The sequence below is a fragment of the Vipera berus genome, assembly GCF_964194415.1.
Source record: "Vipera berus genome assembly, chromosome: 2".
Lineage (NCBI taxonomy): Eukaryota > Metazoa > Chordata > Lepidosauria > Squamata > Viperidae > Vipera > Vipera berus.
The window spans coordinates 18,431,654-18,452,222 of record NC_138203.1 but is presented as its reverse complement, the minus strand read 5'-3'; the positions used below and the strand labels follow the sequence as shown (position 1 = coordinate 18,452,222).

Below are 20,569 nucleotides of genomic sequence, written 5' to 3'. Positions count from 1 at the left end.
TGGGTGCCAAATTACTACCCTGACATATGCTAATGTTATTCATTTCCATAATATATGTTATCTACTTTCTTTAGGACCAGAGATAAGGAGAAAGAACTCTTTTTCAAGGACTTTACAACCTAAAAAAAACAACAACTTGGAAACTATATGCAGATGTTTCAATTTAGGCCAGATTACAAGCAGATATGAAAATGAGCAGGTTATATGCCAAGGATTCAGGAAAAGATCAACTAAGAAGAGGAATTAGAAAGAAGCTGGAAAAATAGCAACAGATAACTGTGGGAGTGTCTTTCATAGGATATTAAAATGCTTTATTTTTTAAAAAACAGACTACATTATCCAGACTGATATATTTCCCTAATTCTTTTCCTTTCAACTTAGAAACCACAAAATTTTACAAATACCAGGCATGGGAACAGACCAGAAAATACCCTTTTGTTTGTTAAAAGCTTCTTCTCCAGACATTTCAAAGAAAGCAAACAATTACAAGTTAGTTTAAAGGAATCAATGGGTTTTGACTTTTCCTTCAACCAAGAAAATAGCATCCCAAAAATTATTTACAAAAAAATGGTGCCAGAACGGCATCCCAACCAGCCTGAAATACTTTGAAGAAGCAGGTTTGCATGGGTCCATGGTTTCATTATGTACACTACTTAGCAGGAATAACAAATAATAGGGATTTCTATTCATTGGTTGTTTAGCACTGCACCCAAGCTAGAATCACCGGATTGCTGCTTTTTTAATAAGCCAACAAGAAAAAAAAGTAGATGGTAATGGAAACCCTGACTTTGAAGAACTTTGGCTGATTCTTAAGAGCTAGACAGTGTTTGGCAGGGATGAATGCCAAAGATCTGCAAGGAAGCATCAATCTGTGACACAAGGGAAAAAACAGCCTATATTATCACTAAACAGTCTTCCTGCAGACCCAAGACATTCTCTTTTCTCTTTAGCTATAAAAAAACTGTCATCCAGACAGTCCAGAAAAGTGTTGCTCATACTCAAAATTAAAAAAAGCTAAAAGTTACACAATGCCTGAAATGCGTAGCAACAATTTGGAAGGCAACTTTTGTCATAGCCCTAGCAGCACATATGGCTCATCAGTTTCCTTTTACAAAGGACCACCCAATAAACTGCAGTTATAGCGATCTAAAGGAGTCTGATGATCCAGCAAAACTTCAACACAACCTGTCAATGCTTGGCCTAAGAGGGTGGCTGCTTCCTGACAAGCTGAGGCAGATTGCTAGGACAAAGACATTAACACAGTGATGAGGTACAATGCAGAGAAATGAATATGACATGTAGAAGATGAAACACCAGGAACTGTCAAAACTGAGTCTTCCAGATATGAAAGAGAGCCGATCATGGACATTATCTTCTGCAACAAGAAAGGTTGATTCCTACCAGTTGTTCTTAAAAGGATAAACACAAGAAAAACCCTGGCCAACAGAGACATGGTCTTCAACCAATATAGTTTTTTCTGCAGAACTTTTAAATATGTAACTCCTGCTCTTCATTTAAGATAAGCCAGAGAAGGCTAATAGGAATGATCCTGTTACAAATGAATTCAGAAACTAAGATAAGCTATTGTCTGCTGCACTCGGTTTGGACTGAGAATTATCCATCATGATCTGTACACCATGAATTATGAGTAAGCAAGATGTGGAGACCCAATTGTGGGCTGCTGAAATGCAGCAATTTTTCAGGGATTCAAATGGAAGACTTTCTCCCTGAATCTAGTGCATGTGCATTATACAATCTACATATTATAGACTGTACATAGGGAAGGGCTATATAATCCTTCCCGAAACATGCAGTCCTCAATAGTTAAAACTATATCCTGGTGTGATGGATAGCAAAGTTCAGCTGAGCAATAGTAGCTTTTTTCAGATAAACTGATGGAAGTGGATTAGTTTAAACAGAAGTTTGCTGAGCTATTCAAGCCAACACATATACATCTATTTCACACCTCAAGATGAATGTAATTTATGCACTCTCCAATAAAAGTCTCCTTCATATCAAGTTTAATTCTTGGTAGATATAGGGTTTTTTTGGCAACAATATAGAAACTGCTGCTTTCTTCAAGGACATTTTCTTGACTTCCTAATCCTGCTCAGTCCTGTGTTTCTTTGGTTGCTTCCATGTTAGCTAAGTCTCCTGTTCAAGAATTACCCAGGTATGATGCAGCTAAGCTTTTTGAGATCAACTAAAGTTGGCTAGGTGAACCATGATTTCACCTTAGCAATTAATTCATAATATTTGTCTAGAACAGAAGCAATTTGTCATCCTATTACTCCTTTCAGTCTCCTTTTACAAGCTTTGCCACTCCTGCTCTTATAGTTTATTAACCTTCGGTTTTATCATCTTGGAAGCAAAAGAATGTGGAATGGAAGTGAAAACAGATGAGAGTTAGCCAAACTGAGCCACTGAATACTTACATCACTCTTCCTGAACTTGGCTTTCAAACTCTTCATGTTTTTTCCATTCAAACCTTACACGTTTTCAGCACCTATGTAAGGAGGAAAAACAGAGATGTAAAGGATATGTATGTTTCCAGCTACATTTGGTTGAAATTTAATAAGCATTAGCTTCATTTTCTTAAATGGAGTATAACATTAGTTTAGGCAAAATGATACTCAAATTTATTGTTCAATTTTACCTGCTATATTAAATAGCATGTGTGTGTGTGTGTGTGCGCGCGTACACACACACACACACACACACACACACAGTGACTTTTCTGTGCAACAATGGAAAAAAGGATCTACTTTTACATGTGCATTTTCAAAGTACTTATAGCAATGCTGAATAAGTATGACATAATCTCCCATCTGAGGACCCAGATTGTTGGGGGCAATAAGCTGACTTTGTAATAATGCCGCTTGGGGTGTGTGTGAAAGCCCTAATAAGCAGGCATATACATAGAATGAAGGCTACTGCTAAGCTTGTAAGCCGCCGAGTCTTCAGAGAAGGGCGGGATATAAATGGAAATAAAATAAAATAAAAATAAATAAATTTTGATCTAGCCATATTTTTTTAATCCAGCAAGAAAAATGCACAATCTTCTTTTGTGATTATAACCCCATGGCATTGTTCTCCAAAGCAGTAAAGAATATACCTTCTGTATAAAAAAATGAAATCTCTAAAAGAATGGTTTTCTATATCTCCATCAAAGTGCAATACATTTAATAACATGCCTGGTAAAGTATTCATTGGTTTTATAGACCATGCTATAAAGGGTTAGTTGCCTACACTGATTCATCCAACAGCAAGGCCTGCCTTTTCTTATCTTGTTCAATTGAAGCAGAATGTACTGTACAACACCCAACTTGGCTGTTTCCTTGTCAGCTAAGTTTATGTCATTTGCAGCTACAACTTAGCGTGGCCAAGGCTTTTCTCTCTTAACAGCATTTCCTGGGCACCACTTGATAATAAAACTTTCTCATTTAAACAAAACCTCCAGCACATTTCTGCCCAATCTAATGCCTTCCACAAATACTAGTACCACCAGCTCCCAGAATTCCCCAGCAAGGCACATACTCTGCATTCTAAAAGCTGCTGAGATTGCCAATTGGGGAAAGCTGTTCTAGTAAAATAGAGAAGATAAGAAGGTAAAGTCATAAGTAACTGTACTATGAGTAACTGAAGAACATATTGCCTGTCTACCTAGGCAGCTCCATCTATGAATATGTCACCTGTACTGGATGGAATTACTATGCATTCAAAAGCTCTAGGCTGAAACAGATGAGACTTATGACTTGAGAAACATGAAGAGTATTTTACAGCAGATCAGAAAACATTTGGTATTCTGAAGTTAAGATTCCCAAAATGGAAACCTAGGCTCTAGGTACCCGCTGAACAATAATTGTTGTTGTAAGGTTCGCTGCTCTGAAATGCATAGCTCTCAAGCAGGAGTCCCTTTTCCCAATCATTTTTCATTTTAGAGTATAGGAAATAACACATATTTGTGCCTTGAGAAATACTAACTTCTGCTTACATAGACAGTTTAATTCATCTAGACATTTTATATTTGGGCTTTCTTAGCTGATTTTAATGTATTAGGACTAGACTTTACATGGCCTTTTTGAACCGAATGTCTCATTTTGAAATATACTACCCTGAAATCTCTCTTTGGATGAAGGCAAGATCTTTAAATCTGTACGACTGCACAGTAACAGATAATAATACAAGAGAATTAAGTATTGTATAGTTCTCCAACTTCTTTTATTAATAGGCTTTCTGAGTTTGGGATAGGTTCTCATAGTGCACAAAGCTAAACTTCCATCCCTCTGAATAAGCATGTCAAATATGGCAATTTTGAGTATACATAGGATGAATGTTTGCAGAGACACCTCTACTGAATAAAGTGATACCGGAAGTAGGAAACCTGTGACTTGCCAAAAATCCCCTCCCCCATTCTCCCCTGCGAAATCAGAGCCATTTTCTATTTTTTTTTTAAATATGGAAGCTGTAAAATGTATAAAACCCTCCAAAAAAAAACCTGCCTATCCCCCTCAAAAGAAAAAAAAAGTACTTTAGAAATCATTTTAAAATTGACCTATTAGCAACAATTTGCCCTGAACAATTGGCATGAACATTGAAATGTTGTGAAATTTCAGCCAAGTTTTAGAAAATTTACAATTTACACGCAATCCGGCAGATGCCATCTAGTGTGGCAAGGGGTCCCTCCTTTATACTTAAAAAAAAAAAGCAAAACATTGTCCACCCCTGCAGAAGGGTGAAATATATCCAGTGGTTTGGGAGATAATATAGGCTCTATTTGTATTAATCATACGGGTAGTCCTGGACTTACAACCATAGAGCCATGGGGGTGCAGTGGTTAGAATGCAGTACTGCAGGCTACTTCTGCTGACTGCCAGCTGCCAGCAGTTCGGTAGTTCAATTCTCATCGGCTCAAGGTTGACTCAGCCTTCCATCCTTCCAAGATTGATAAAATGAGTACCCAGATTGTTGGGGGCAATATGCTGACTCTATAAACTGCTTAGCGAGGGCTGTAAAGCACTCTGAAGCAGTATATAAATTTAAGTGCTACTGCTATTCATTTAGTGACCATCTGAAGTTACGGCGGCACTGGAAAAGTAACTTATGACCGTTTTTCACACTTACGACACTGCAATATTCATACGATCAGAATTCAGACACTTGATAACTGGCATGTATTTATTACACTTGCAGTGTCCCAGAGTCATGTGATCATCTTTTGTGATCTTCTGACAAGCAAAGACAATGGGGAAGCCAGATTCACTTAACAACCATGTTACTAACGTAACAACTGCAGTGATTCACTTAGCAACTATGACAAGGTTGTAAAATGGGGCAAAACTCACTTAATAACTGTCTTGCTTAGCAACTGAAATTTTGGGCTCAATTGTGATCACGGATTAACTGTATTTCACACCTGCACTTTACTTAAAAATTATGGAAGTAAATACCACTTTAGCTCCAAAACCAAGGAGTATAGAACAGTAGACTTGTGCTGTCTATTCACCAACAGGAATAAAATCTGGGATCACAGTGCAATTTTGCAGAGCTGAATGTGTATAGGCAAGCTGCAAAAAAATACAAATAGAAGTAACATGACACAAGCGGTGTGTCAAAACAACTGATTTGTTCATTGCACAATCATTGCAAATGCCTTTAGCCAGAGGTTAGTCCTGTTCTTCTCTCAAAAACATAAAATAAAATCCTGCATTGTTAAACACACCAAACCAGTCAAGTGCTACTTGGCAAGAAAAACATTTATTCATGAATTGCAAAACCAACAAGGATAATTCGGTGAAACTAAAAACCTTGTAAGCTTTTTTGTGTGTGGGCACCAAGTGACCTCTAAGAGAAGGAAAGAACACTTGCAAACAGGTCCTGGAACTTTGTGGATTTTTAATACATCAAGAAATGAATATTTGCAAGCAGATTCAGTTGTTTTACAGAACAAATACATACTGTATTCTCAAAGTTGGTTTATATTTGCATGTGCATAATTGCAGCAGTCTGTACTTTATGAGTGGTACCTGAATAGTCCTTGACTTATGACCAGAATGGAACCTCTAAGCAGTGATGGTCGTAAGGTGGGTTACCCATGAATGACCCAATTTTATTATCTTTTTTTCAGTCATTAAGTGAATGCCACACTTTTTTTTTTGCTGAAAACTAGCTATGAATGCCGGTTTTCAGCAAAAATGTCATAAAATGCAGTCTTGTCAAAACAGGGTGCTACGAATGGCTGTAAATGCAGGACAAAGATGCAGTCATGTGATGAGGGTGGTCAGAACTTCGGAACCAGATCATGTATCCCAGGAGCGTGTTGTAACTTTGAATAGTTGCTAACTAAGCAAGGACTATTTTATGGAAGAAGAAATGATAATGGAAGTAGTGGAATACCTGCACTGTTCCGCAAATCCTTTTTTAGCTGACATCAAGCAGTAAACATATGTCCAGTGCAGCATGTCTCAACCTTGTCTGTGAAGGAATTTTGGGAGCAGAAGTCCTTGCATCTTAAAGTTGCAAGATTGAGAAACAATGATCTAGTGACTTTCATGTAGGAGAGTGAAAAAGGTAGAGGAGATGTGCAGATCCCTCTATACCTCCCATGAAGCCCCTCTTTGTTATCATGCTGGATAATTATCTACCTATGTGGTCCGATATTTTACGTGGACTGACAGGACTCTCTAGAGATCTTTTTTGACCTGTTCCCAGACAGCTTTTCTAACCAAGAACATTAGTTGATTCAGGGAGCTAGGCAGAAAAACATGCTCCGCAACTAAAACAACAAATTTTCAAACAACAGCCAAAAACATGCCTGGCCTCCTCTGCCTTCTTAGCAGAGGGGAAAAAGCAAATGCTCCTTGATGGATTTACTGCAAAGTTAGACATTTGCGTGGATCAGCATGTTTAGCCAATAGAAAGAAAAAAAATCAATCTGGCTGGAGATCTTTCCCCATTCTTTGGAGATTTTATTAAGTCATAGGCAGAAGCCTGCACTTAGCATTCACGGCTCCCATGAAACAAGGTGCCTGCTGATCATGAGCTATGCTAAAAAGGGTAACCAAATAGTTCTCCTTAAGATTTTGAGGAAAGACACAGGGTTCTTCCAACAAGCAGAAGGCAAAATGTTGAGTTCTGCACATTTCAGGTTTGACAAAATTGCTTTACTTTGAAATGAAAATCCAACCGTGCTTTAAGTATTTTAAACTTCAACAAGCTATGCTGAAGTCAAAACATTTCCAAAATGCTGGAAGAAATTTAAAAACAGTTGATGTTGCTATTTTAGGTGATGCAATTGTAGAGGATGCAAAAAAAAAGGGGGCTTGGGAGCAACAGGCAGTTGTTGCGAGCTGTTCCAGAAATAAATAATAAAGACAGGAGCTTCTTAGTAGCTTAACAGCCCCCGGACATAGGAACCAGATTTACGCAACACCTCCTTCATCTTCCCCATATAAATTAACTGTGAGTGTTCTGACAAGTAAAATGTAAATTTAGATGATTTGCAGGAAGGGTAAAACTAAGATCCAACAATAGATAATTGAGCAGGGAGGGCTTGCAGTATTTGTCTGTGTATAGGTAGTCCTCAAGTTCACAATTATAATGGAGCCTGCTGATTGTAAGTCATAACTGTAAAATGGGTGATCACACACACTTTTACATTTTTGTGGTGGTCATAAAACGAACATGGGGGCTGTAAGCACAAACAGCGGGGTTAAGTGAACCCACTGATGATTATGAAATGGTTTTACCAAAAACTGGAAGCGCCAATTTTCAACAAAACCATTGTAAAATGCAATTACGTGACCATGGGACGCTGTAAACGGCCTTAAGTGCAGCTGTGTTTCTAAGCACCAGAAGTGCAGTCAGTGACTGCTGGTGTTGGGATGGTGCAACTGTTGGAATTTCTGATCCAGGTGGTAAGTCTCTTTTTTCAGGTAAGTCGTAAGTCATGAACTACCTCTACAAATGGAGGACACACCCTGAGTGTACACCGAAACCTGTGTTTTTGCAATGCATGTGATGTGCCCATCATAAGAGGGATTTCTTAATCAACTGGAAGAATACCAGATTTCCAAGCTAGTGGAATACAGGTAGTCCTTGACTTATAATCATTCATTCAGTGACCACTCAAAATTACAACAGCATGGAAAAAAGTGGTTTTCACACTTCTGACCATTGCAGCATCCCTATAGTCACGTGGGCAAAAGTCACTTAACTGTCTTGTTTGGCAACAGAAATGTTGGCTCAATTGTGGTCATAAGTCAAGGACTACCTGTATAACAAAGATTGACCTGCACAATTCCATACCTTCCCAGTGCAGAGACAAGAACATTAGTGTGCTTCACAATTCCCATGATCCTCTTGCTATAGAAAAAGCCTTTTTAAAACAATAAGAGGGTAGATTTTTCTGTGTGTATAAGGGAGCGGCTTTTAAAGAATTCAGTTCTGGCAGTATTTGTGGAGATGGGATCAGGGTATGAGTTGTGCTGAAGCAGGGCAAATGTGCATTTGCCAAAGAAAATGAAATATTGTAATCCTTAGCATTCGAGAACAACCAAGCATGAAAAAGCTGATTACATTAGAACTATTCATCAATGGTATTGCTATAGACTTGAGCCCTTAAAATCCTAGCACCAGTATCATTACATTACAGAATAATGAAAATACAAGACTTTTCCAATTAAAGGGAAAAGCAAGCTATTCTTACCATCTACCCAAATTCAAATAAACCTTCTTTTAAAATGAAGTAATACAGCCAATCTGAAACTAGGTTCCTTAAAGTAGATAAAATCAATCTTTCTGAACCTGGCACCTTCCAAAGACAATGGATATCAGCTCCTAAAATTATAATATAAGCTCATTTGCAAACTGCCTCTAGAAAATCTTGTTTTTTGAAAGGTGGCATACACAAATTAGCAATAAAAATAACAATCCTGTACCAGCACAACCACTGATCATGCCACTTAAGAGCTTATCAGAGGTGATAGTCCAAAATATTTGGAAAATGCCAAGTTAGGAAAGGTCAGATTAAGATGCATCTCCAAGTCATATTAGTTAATTCCTGGGTGATCATGCAGTTATTGTGCTTTCAGAAAGAAAATTCCTCCCACAGAAAAATCTATCAGCACTGCACATCATAACATTGTCAGACAACTGACAGGTTACAACTCATGCAAATGACATAATTCTCATCATTTGAGCGATTATATGATATCATTGTGACTTATTGTGGATACCTATCTGGACTGACTCAGAAGTCTAGTAAACACACATCATAAAGTTGTTGCACATCGTTCCTTCACAGAAATGCACACAAGGCATAAGAAGCACATAAAGAAATTAGAGACACAGAAACTTAGTAACAAATTAACATTTTAAAATTCAGATCCAAAATATGAAACAGCCTTGTGAACACTGGAAACGGAGAACTGGGGAAGATGTATGAAACTTAAACGTAACTACATAACCAGGAACAAGAGCAAATATCCAATTAAGCTCTGATGCAATTGTTCCTCTGTCTATCTGAGGAAAGCACAGAAAGTCATAAAATCATTATTTTAAAAAAATTCTTAGTGATTTACACATAACTTCCACAACATTATTCCTGGGGCCTGCAAAACAGGAGTTCAGACTCAACATGATGCATCAGGGATACATGACACAACATTGTATTTCCTTCATTTCAGTATACCGGTAGTCTTTGATTTATGATGTTTTGTTTAGCAAGTGTTTGAAGTTACAATAGCAATGAAAAAAGTGACTTAGGACTGTCCTGTGGTCGAAATTTGGGCGCCTGGAAAATGGCAAGCATTTACAATGGTAGCAGTGTCCCAGGGTCACATGATCGCCATTTTCAACCTTTCCAGCCAACTTCCAAAAAAGTCAATGGGGCAAGCTGGAGTCACTTAATGACTGCTTGATTCATTTAACACTAATGATTCTCTTAACAAACATGGTAAAAAAGGCTGTAAAATTGGATACAACTCACTTAACAACCACATTGCTTAGCAATGGAAATTCTGGTCCCAACTGTGGTTGTAAGTTGAGGACTACCTGTATACTATTTCAAGGCTTTCTACATATCCCCTCCTGCAACTACTGACCATCAGGACCTAAACAGCTTTGAAAGCTAATGTGCTTTTTTTTGTCATCTAAAATGCAACTCATCTGTGAGTTCAATTCCCAGTAGAGGGTTTGAATCCATAGAATAACATCTGGCTACTGACATCTGATGAATCCCAGAGGATGAAGTTGGTCACATGATGCCTGCCTCCTGGTGGTCAATATAACATCCTCCCCTGATGTGACCCAGAGATTTTTTTCCCTGCACATTATAATAAGGGTAGCCAGTGGCAGCATTAAGTTGAGGAAGATTATTATTAAACATTTTTATCCTCCTCATCAGCCACAAAAAGAGGAAGAATTCCCAGAGCCTTACAAGGTCAATAACAAGTCTATAAACCCAAGAGTAGGGATTATCTGGAAGACAAAAGGTAAAGAACTCAGTGGGAGGAAAAAGCAGATTAATTGCAGAGGTCTTATGATCTGCTGAAATATTCCAGAAGAGGAGGAGCTGAAATCTGATGATCGTGCAATAAAATGCCCGAGTTTACTATATTTTTCTCTGCTACATTACTGGAACTATATTTTGAAACTAGTAGGACATGCTTTCCTGGCCACATCTAAACATGTTCATATCTCAAGACCATTGTTTAGAACAGTTACAGAACGTATTTTAAATTCCCATTATAGTTAACCCATTCAATATCATGTAAAAGTCATGTGCTTTCTTTCCATTATTGACAGAGGCAGCATCATGGCAGACCCACCCATGTTCAAATTCCCATCTCTCAGTCTAACGTTCATCACAAGATTGTTGCAAGAATAAAGCGAATTGGGCAAAGCCACTTAACAGAACCACAGCTCCTGGTAGGTTCAAGGTACAGTAGATATGATATCAGTCTAAGAAATAACATTCTAAACAAGCAACTTCACTCCACGTATATAAACACACGATTACCTGTATAAAAGATCCGAATATAGAATAAGCCAAAATATTTTCCCTACCTCCAATACTGGTTTCACTTTGAGTTGATATTAAAGGATAATTCTTGTAATGAGTCTTAAACCAGTTAAGATCTGCTGCCAGTGGGTGGTTCCATCAATTCGCCCTAGGCTTGTTCTTGCGCTAACATGGTCTCTTGCCAACCTAAATTTTCAAGAGTGTTAAATATAACATGCAGCACCAAATTCTCTCCAACGCCTACTCTTCATGTGGACCATATAAGTTGGGCAGTGTTCATTTTCAATCAGATGTTTCCCTGCTTAAGGGGGGTGGGGGATGGGGAAGAGATCTTTAAGCCAGAATTCTGTAACCTAGAAATATACTGGACTTTAATTCCCAGCATGAGAGATGAGCATTCTACTATCTGGAATGCAGAAACTCATAGGAAGCAACTGTGACCATTTCCAGAGGCCATAAGATTGGGCATCTATCTTAGTGTAACTGTATAATAGTGAGCAACTTAAACTGCCCTAAACAGTGACAGATTCTCCATTCTGGAAACTTTTCAATGACAAGCAATATCTGTAAGACAGATATAATCCTTGTTATTAATAAAATAATTTGAGCTTCTGATGTTCTTCTCAATACACAGTATAAACACAGTCAAGGCTAATGAAAAAACATTAATTAGTCTACATTAATTGGATTAAAAAGCCTGCAAGGCCTATGGGTAAAGCTTCTACTGAATTTAAGTCATCTCCAAAGAATACATGGATGTAGCCATACTGTATTTTTGATAGTAAAAATGCAATTTGCTGCTATCCTCTTCCAGAATTTACTTTCTTTATATACACTTCCAGCTTGTCATCCAAGTACTAATGAGGTCTTCTCCTGCTTAACTTTTTCACATCAGCTAAAGCTGATAAGTAAATAACTACAAATAAATAAAAATATAGTAAAGATCAATAAAAACCCAACTTCTACAATTCCTTGAACAGGACAATTGGGAACTAATGGCCTGGGAAAGGGCAATGATTCCAGCTAAGCAGGTTTCTTTTCTGTAGAAGTCGTAGGTTACTTTCTTTCAATCAGAGAAAAATAAATACGTATTCAAAGTCTGGAAATAAAAGAATTGTCCAAGGGATTTCTTTTACATCAGCACTGTCAAAATGAACACAATTCTTTTGTAAGTACAGAAGCCCCACTGACATCTACTCAAAAACATTATAAGGGCTTCTTTGCTTCTTTGTAATTCAGAAAAATATGAAAATTAGTTTTATGGAAGATCAGGTATTAAACTGGAACTAGGAAACACAGGTCCAAGTCCACATTCAGTTCACATGTGACAATGTAACTAAGTCACACTTTTCAAAATTGTGGTCTTCTGATAAAATCATAATTGGTTACACTGACACACCTTGCAAAGTCAAAACCAAAAAAACCACACATTGGTTTAGATGCAATCTCTTGTACAACCTGTCTCAAAAACTGTTGTTGTGGGGAATAATATTAGAAGAGACAACTATCCTGAAGCTCTGGGAGGAAAAGCAGGTTGTTTATCTAATGAGTAAATGAAATGTAACCAAATAAGATAAAGCTGCACCAACTTAAAATGGTTAGGTTTAACAGGTTCATTCATACACTATATTTCTGTAATTTCTTTTCAGTCAATTTGCATTTGTTTTAAACCAGTTTTCAATGATAATGGTTGAGTCAAATGATAGCAAAAGGAGACTCATTCAAACTACGGTAACTCCTACAATTTTAGCCTCTCTTAAAAAGGCAATATTCCTGAACCTATTCATTTACAAACTTTGTATGCCATTTCATAGACCAGGGGTAGGCAACCTTGGCTCTTTTATGACTCATAGACTTCAACGCCCAGAATTCTTGAGCCAGCATGGCTCAGCTTGGAAAACTCTCTCTTTCCCCTCAGCATGGCTGGCTCAGGAATTCTGGGAGTTGAAGTCCACGAGTCAAAAAAGAGCCAAGGTTGCCTACCCCTGTCATAGACAAAACAGATGGTCCTCATTTAATGACTGATCGCTTAGTGATATTCAAAGTTACCACACCTCTCCCCTAAAGGTACTTATTTCCTAGTTCCAGAGTGCCGTTTGGTGGCAAACCCCTCCCCCCATAGTCACATGGCTGCATTTGGGTCAGTTGTAGCACATGATGCAAATTACATTGTTTTTGAACTGAAATGCCCATAGGAATGCACTGACTCAGTAACAATGGTATTTGCTGCAAAAACTGGATCAGCCACATAGGTGCCTTGACATATGACCATCATGACTTATGAGGGAGATCCTGGGCTTCATAACCTTGTTAAGTCAAGAACTACCTGTACAGCTTCCAAAGCAATTAAAAATGCTTTGCCAATTACAGAGTAGCAACAATATCAGAAAAGCTGCTTTTAATGCACAATGAATCATATTTCCAACCACCTTTTGGCATTAATAGATGTAGATTTTTTTAATCAGAAAAACTTAGTTTATTAGAAGGTTCAACACACATTAACATTTAGATACTCCAGTCACTTGAGCAATAATTCAGTAAATAATCGGAAAGGAAATGCAAGTTAGGGAGAAAAGCACCCCTTCTCCTCAAAATGGATAAAGCCTACTTTAAAAAAAAAGTGAGAATAAATACAATCACCAATTGTCCTCTGGTCCACTATGGATGGGTGTGTTCCAACTTCAACAGTTACCATTAGAAGCTCTGTATTTTGAAAAACACTCTTTCAAACAAGCTCCCTTTTAGCTTCACTGTCACTTTGAGCTACTGTATTTGCCAGTCATGAAATGCAAAATGAAAGGATGGTTGGAAGTGATGCAATTGTGTCCTCAATTAACACAGCAATCTTCAAGAATTTGCTTTACAGAGACATACCAGCATCTCCATTGGCATTTAACAGCAAAGTGAAAGACTGGAGATATTTCTCCTACCTCAATGACTTGGAATAAAAGAAAATGGTTGGATTTACACATCGTTTCTAGTGTGGCTTCCAGGTTTTGTGAATCCAGCTGTGTGGTTTATTCCACAAATCAAAACATATATCTCAACTTATGACTGGTTGCTTAGCAACCATTCAACATTCTGATGCCCCCTCCAAGGGACTTAAGGCCTGCTTTCATTGCTCTCCCAGTCATGGTGACTGCATTTTGGGTCCTCATCCTGCATTTATGCCCATTCGCAGTGCCCTATGATCAGAATTTACAACACCGTTTAGCCAGAAGCTGGTATTTACTTCCAGTTTCTGGCAAAAACTGCACATAGTGAACAATTGGTTCAGTGAACGACAAGGTCTTAAAAACAGGTCTGGTCACATGGTAACCCGCTTTGCAACCATAATTGTCAGGCTCAATTACAACTGTAAGTCAAGGATTACCTGTATAAGGAACCACTTTATAGTTCCTTGTAAACATTTGGACATAGCAAGGGAATGTGAAAAACATTCTGAAAAAGATATATGCATATCATACAAAGCATGGTTAAATAGGTTATGACTCTCCTGCTTACAAGCCAAGATTACCTCTCTGCAGGGTAAGAAATCAGAACTGCCCAAGATTAGAGAAGGGACACTGAACAAAATTACTGCTTCTCCTCAAAGTTATTGAAGTCTTAATGTAGTGAGGCCCTGTATGAAAGCCTGAATCAGCACAAATCTCATGCAATCACTGCTGATTTATAAAAGTATATCAGACAGGCAAAGCTATCTCCCGTCTACCAACAATTTGCAGAAATGCCTGCATTTCTTATTTTAAGATTTCTAATGCTCAAGCAGTAGAAGGAAAGATGGGGGATTCTTCTGCCTTACCACCAGGAAACTTTGTAGGACTTACAGATATACTTTTCATCCTAGTTTCAATAAGCAGAATCAATTAAGAACCAGCAACAGTGGGAAAAGAAACACCCTGAAAAAAAAGTTTGAACAGAAATCATTAAAATGGCAGGAATTTAGACCTGGGATTCATAAACCATCCACTTAGGCTGCCCCACACATTAAATCAAAGATCTGAGGCTGCCTTAGCCCACCCTGAGATGCTAAATCTCAGGAGGGGGGGATCTAGTTTTGGTCACCACATTACAAAAAAAGATGTTGAGACTTTGGAAAAAGCGCAGAGAAGAGAAACTAGGATGATTGAAGGACTGGAGACTAAAGCGTAAGAAGAATGGTTGTAGGGACTGGGTATGGCTAGTTTAGAGAAAAGAAGGGCTAGGGATGACACCGATAGCAGTATTCCAGTATTTGAGGGGCTGCCACAAAGAAGAGGGGGTCAAGTTATTTTCTAAGCACCTGAAGGCAAGAAACAGTGGATGGAAAACTAATCAAGGAGATAAGCAACCTGCAATTAAGCAGAAACTTTCTGACAGTGAAAACAATCAATCAGTGGAACAACTTGCCTTCAGAAGTTGTGGGTACTTCATCACTGGATTTTTTAAGAGACTGGACGGCACTTGCCTGTAATGGTACAGGGCAGGGGTAGGCAACCTCGGCTCTTTTATGACTCATGGACTTCAACTCCCAGAATTCCTGAGCCAGGGTTGCCTACCCCTGGTATAGGGTCTGCTGTTTGAGCAGAGGGTTGGACTAGGGGTCTTCAAACTTGGCTCTTTTATGACTTGTGGACTTCAACTCCCAGAATTCCTCAGACAGCATGCCTGGCTGAGGAATTCTGGGAGTTGAAGTCCACAAGTCACAAAAGGGCCAAGTTTGAACATTCCCTGGACTAGAAGACCTCCACGGTCCCTTCCAGCTCTATTCTGATTGACTGAATTTCCCTGCGAGTTCTCCAAGCTTTCTCCGAAAGGGAGGCTCAGCTAATCTCAATCTACGCAGAGTTGTACTTTTGACAGTAAAGGTTCATTTCATCTGACTCAAGTGGAAGCGGCCGAGCTGTCAACTTTCCCCGCCCCGGGCTCGCCTTCCCTGAGGAAAGTTAAACCGAAAAAGTGGCCCGGAGTCACCCGGGAGGCTTTCTCCGGCAGGCGAGGCTCCCCTTGGTGGGTGGGGGAGCAGGGAGGTGGAAGCAGCGCGAGGAAAACTGGCGACCTCCCTTCCCGCCGAGCAACTTTTCCCCGCTCCCGGCTAAGCGCCCAGCGGATTCGGAAGGTTGTCTCGACTCCCGACAGAACAAAAGGGCGAGAGCGCGCGCCTTTCAAGCCGAGGTGCTCGCGGGGGGCCTTTCGCCCTAAACCAGGGGTAGGCAACCTTGGCTCTTTTATGACTCGTGGACTTCAACTCCCAGAATTCCTGAGCCAGCTTGGCTGGCTCAGGAATTCTGGGAGTTGAAGTCCACGAGTCATAAAAGAGCCAAGGTTGCCTACCCCTGCCCTAGACCGACGTCGCCCCCTCCCCGGCAAAGGGAAGAAGCGCTCCCATTTGCAAGTACCTATCAGACACGACGGGGTTATATATACCCAGCTGTCTTCCCGGCCATTCGGGTCTTCTTTCCCCGGCCACCGTACGCCTATCCTAAGTGCTGGACCGCAATTGCCATCGTTGCGGTCCAGGGAGAATGGAACTTGTAGTCCAAGCTAGAGCAAAGAGCATCTCCCGAGCTCATATTCCTGGTCAAAGAAATCCCCGGGCCAATTGCACCGGCTCAGATTATCTTTCTCCTTTCTGCCCCTCCGTCCCAGCCACTTTCAGTCTTTCTCGAGGACGGGCGAGACAAAGCAGCCATTCATAAGCCTCGCTCGCTCCTTCTCGGGGCGTCAAGGTTTCCCCCCCAGCCCTCCCAAATAAAGATTCCCAACTACAAAAGAGAGAATGAAGAGAATGCAAAGAGAGCGGGCGGAGATGACCGAAGAGTTGCGCCAAATCCTCCGCGAGGGAGAGCAAAGCTCGTCCAAAAGTTCCCACAAGCGCTACTCACCTCGGAGAAGCTTTGCTGCACCCTGTTGCTAGTAGTTGATGCCGGTTCCGGCTTGCAGCGCCGCCAGCTGCCGAGCGGCGCTTTCGGACCCGGGAGGCGGATTTGTCGCTTTGCAAAATGTAGGATTCACGTTGCTTCTCCTCTTTCCCCTCCCCACCCCCGGCGCTTGCTCCCGCCACAGGGCGGCTGCTGCTACTCCTCGCTCGCTTGCCCGCTTGCTTGCGAGCTGCTCGCCCGTTCGCTCCGAGCCACGCGCGCGCGCCCATATGCCGAGCTTCGAAAATTACTCCTCGGCGTTCTAAATGCCCCGGAGTGGGCGGGGGAATGATGTCACGGCGGAACCACGTGACTCAGCGAAAGGCGCCGCCACCGCTGCTCCGCCTCGGGTGAACCGCGTGGCGCCGGGTCTGGGGCGCGCGCCTAACTGACTGGAGGTCGGTCACGTGGTTCGCGCTGTCTCTCAATCTCGGCCCCGCTTCTTTTATTCCTGATGAACTTGGTGGCTCGGTGGCCGTCGGGGTTGGGTTTTATCGCTTCCGGCGGCGATAGCGGCACCTCAGGTGTTGGGACTTGGGTTTCTGCTGGTAGGGGAAGAACCCCTCAAAAACCCCACGTTCCTCTGCTTTGGACTTCAGCGGATAAAACGCCCAGGAGCGCCTGGGTTGGTGCCTCCTGAAAGGGTAGCGAAGTAGGTCATCATGCACCGAGGTCGCCTTAAATCCTTGTGTGTCCAATCACGCTTCGCCAATAAAGAATTTCTCTTCTCTTCATCTGAAGCTGTTCTGATTATTGATTGATCATGTGTCATCGTTTTCGACGATCTATCTCTAACATGCCCCCCCAACAGTGCACTTGCCATCACTATAATTAATAATAATAATAAGTTGGAAGGGACCTTGGAGGTCATCTAGTCCAACCCCCTGCTAAGGCAGGAAACCCTATACCATTTCAGACAAATGGCTGTCCAGTCTCTTCTTAAAAACTTCCAGTGTTGGAGCATTCACCACTTCTGGAGGCAGGTTGTTCCACTGGTTAGTTGTTCTAACTGTCAGGAAGTTTCTCCTTAGTTCTAGGTTGCTTCTCTCCTTGACTAGTTTCCATCCGTTGCTTCTTGTCCTGCTTTCAGGTGCTTTGGAGAATAGCTTGGCTCCCTCTTCTTTGTGGCAGCCCCTGAGATATTGGAACACTGCTATCATGTCACCCCTTGTCCTTCTCTTCATTAAACTACACATACCCAATTCCAGCAACCGTTCCCTATATGTTTTAGCCTCCAGTCCCCCAATCATCTTTGTTGCTCTTCTCTGTACTCTTTCTAGAGTCTCAACATCTTTTTTACATCGTGGTGACCAAAATTGAGGGCCATCCACCATGCCACTGGTCATCTCTTTCCTTCTACCTTTCTTAGCACTGGAGTCTTGTCCAGAGAGTTGGGTCCTTGGGTAATGTGTCTGAAGTAGGATCATCTGAACTTGAGCATTTATGCTTTGAGTGAGAACTCAAGTCGATTTGTTCAATGATCCATTGGTTTGTTTTCTTGGCTCTCCTGGGTATTCTCAGGAGTCTCTTCCAACACCAATGATAAACAAAAAAAATGGCAATATATTTTCTATCCTGCTGCTTTAAACTTCAGCTTCTGTTTCCAGAGAGTCATGGGGAATATCTTAGCTTGCAGATGCTGATCTTTCTGGGGTTAGGGTTCAAGGCATTTGAATATCTTCAAAACCTTCATGGCTGCTCTACCAAGTGTTATCTGTAAAGTATTTCTTGACTGCTTGTTCCTTTATTGTTGATGGTTGATCCTAAAAGGCAAAAGATATACACCACTTTGATATTTTCATTATCATTTCTAAGACTGCTTATTCTTCCTGTTCAGGTGTGTTGGAATTAATTTTCAATTAGGCTTCTGCCTAATTCCTCTTCTGAGTCTACCCTGATTGATAGATTTCACTTTGGACGAACTGGGAGCTATTGCGTGAGACAGCTAGTTCAGGATGCCATAAGGTGCTGCACCAGAATCCTGGAGTTCCAGATTCAAGTCCATGCTCAGTCATGGAAGCTCCCCAGATGAGTTTAGGACAGGTCAAGCACATGTTAGTTCTACTTACCTCACAAGATTGTTGCGAGGATAACTTTGAATAGGGTACCCCCATGCACTCCAATCCCCTGCTTTGAAGGAAAGCTGGAATTGAAACTAATGAATGATTAAACCAGAATAATAAATGGCTGCAAATAAATTACAACGCTTCTTTGGTAGTACTTCCTATTTAAATCAGTAGGGATTAATTCTAAGTAAACATACATAAAACCAGGCTGCAAAAATTACAAAAGCGGCTGAGGCCATAATAAACATTGAAATAAGAGTTCTTTGAAATTGTTTGGAATTATAAACATTGAAATAAGAGTTCTTTGAAATTGTTTGGAATGACACACAAGTGCTGATTCATCTGCAAAATTTTTATTTTAAATCTGATTTATGCGTTAGCTTGGAATTACAGAGAGTTGCAGAAGACTGATGGATTTAGATCAGGGAACCAATAAAGGAGAATATTTATAGCTCAGTGTTGAAGTGATGGGTCCTTAGTGCTCTCTGAGCTTGCTTGTTGTCTTGCAGGACACTGATAGTGTATCCTAATTTGGAAAATGAAATGTCTGCAAGAAAACAGCCAAGCTCAGGAAGCACTATGGACCCCTCAGATTAGTGCTTTCAAAGTTGGCAACTTTAGGATATATGCACTTCAATTCCCAGAGTTCCTCAGTCAGCATGTACGGTATTAGATTAACATGCTTGCAGGTAGCCCCATTTGGCTGGACTCACACACTGTAGAAAGCTTCTTGTCAATTATATTCACAGTTCAATCCCCCCAAAAGCTCAAGAACATTTCAGCTGAGCAGCTTTTGCGAATCCAGCTTATTTCTTTTAAAAAAAATTGTTGGGTAGTCATTGTTGGCTCTTGTGGTTTTTAGAATTTGTTTTCAGACTTGTGGTGTTGGTATCTTTGCATTCATGGTTCTTTTTATAATGCTACTACAACTGCTCATTGGCAGAAAAATGCATTTTATAAGCATTTGAATAGATTATTTTTTTTTAGGCATTGGGCTGCATGGCCCAAATCTCTCTGAAATTAGTGTGTGGGATTAGGATAAACCATATGGAATTGTTTTTAGAAATTTTAGGACTAATGTTTCATAACATTGCCCTACATACAATAGCTTCTACATTATTATATCCAGCCATTAAATTTAAATTTTTCATATATGCTAATAGTATTCATTTTGTTATAGATGGAAAAGACGGAGCAAGTGATATTTTTTCAAGTAGTTCAATCCACTCAGTCTTCTTAAACCATTTTTTGCAACTGAAAAGTTTTTCCAAATACTTAGTAAAATGAAATCTATAATTTCTTTTTTAACCCAGTTCCTGTTCCAAGAAGATCACAAAGAGGTTGGCTATTATAGACTAACTACATAATATAGAAGAGATTAACATAACTCTGCTGCTACTTGGTTGGAAAAAATAACTTGTTTGATTTTTTTTCTTTTGTTTTCCTCTCTAGAAAGATTCCTAAACTTGGTTCACACACTGTGCTGAACCATCAATTAGCCAGCCACATCTTAGCTAATTTTTCTTCTTAGCAGGCAATTAAGAAGCCAGATGGGTATTTGTAAGGCTTAATAGAGCTAT

At 40.1% G+C, this 20,569-nt stretch overlaps 1 protein-coding gene across 2 annotated transcripts in view; it reads right to left on the bottom strand.

Annotated features, from left to right (window-relative positions):
• Positions 1 to 17,158, bottom strand: part of RAI14 (retinoic acid induced 14) — a 111,558-nt gene extending 94,400 nt beyond the window's left edge. Inside the window, exons 1-2 of one of the 2 annotated variants that reach the window (XM_081317824.1) lie at positions 16,888 to 17,158; positions 2,436 to 2,506 (exon numbers count right to left, since the gene is read on the bottom strand). In XM_081317824.1, the coding sequence (XP_081173950.1) occupies positions 2,436 to 2,471 (36 nt within the window). In that variant the 5' untranslated portion in view covers positions 2,472 to 2,506; positions 16,888 to 17,158. The remainder of the gene's footprint in view (positions 1 to 2,435; positions 2,507 to 16,887) is intronic. The other variant, XM_081317826.1, reaches the window with a different exon arrangement.
• Between the last annotated feature and the right edge of the window lie 3,411 nt (positions 17,159 to 20,569).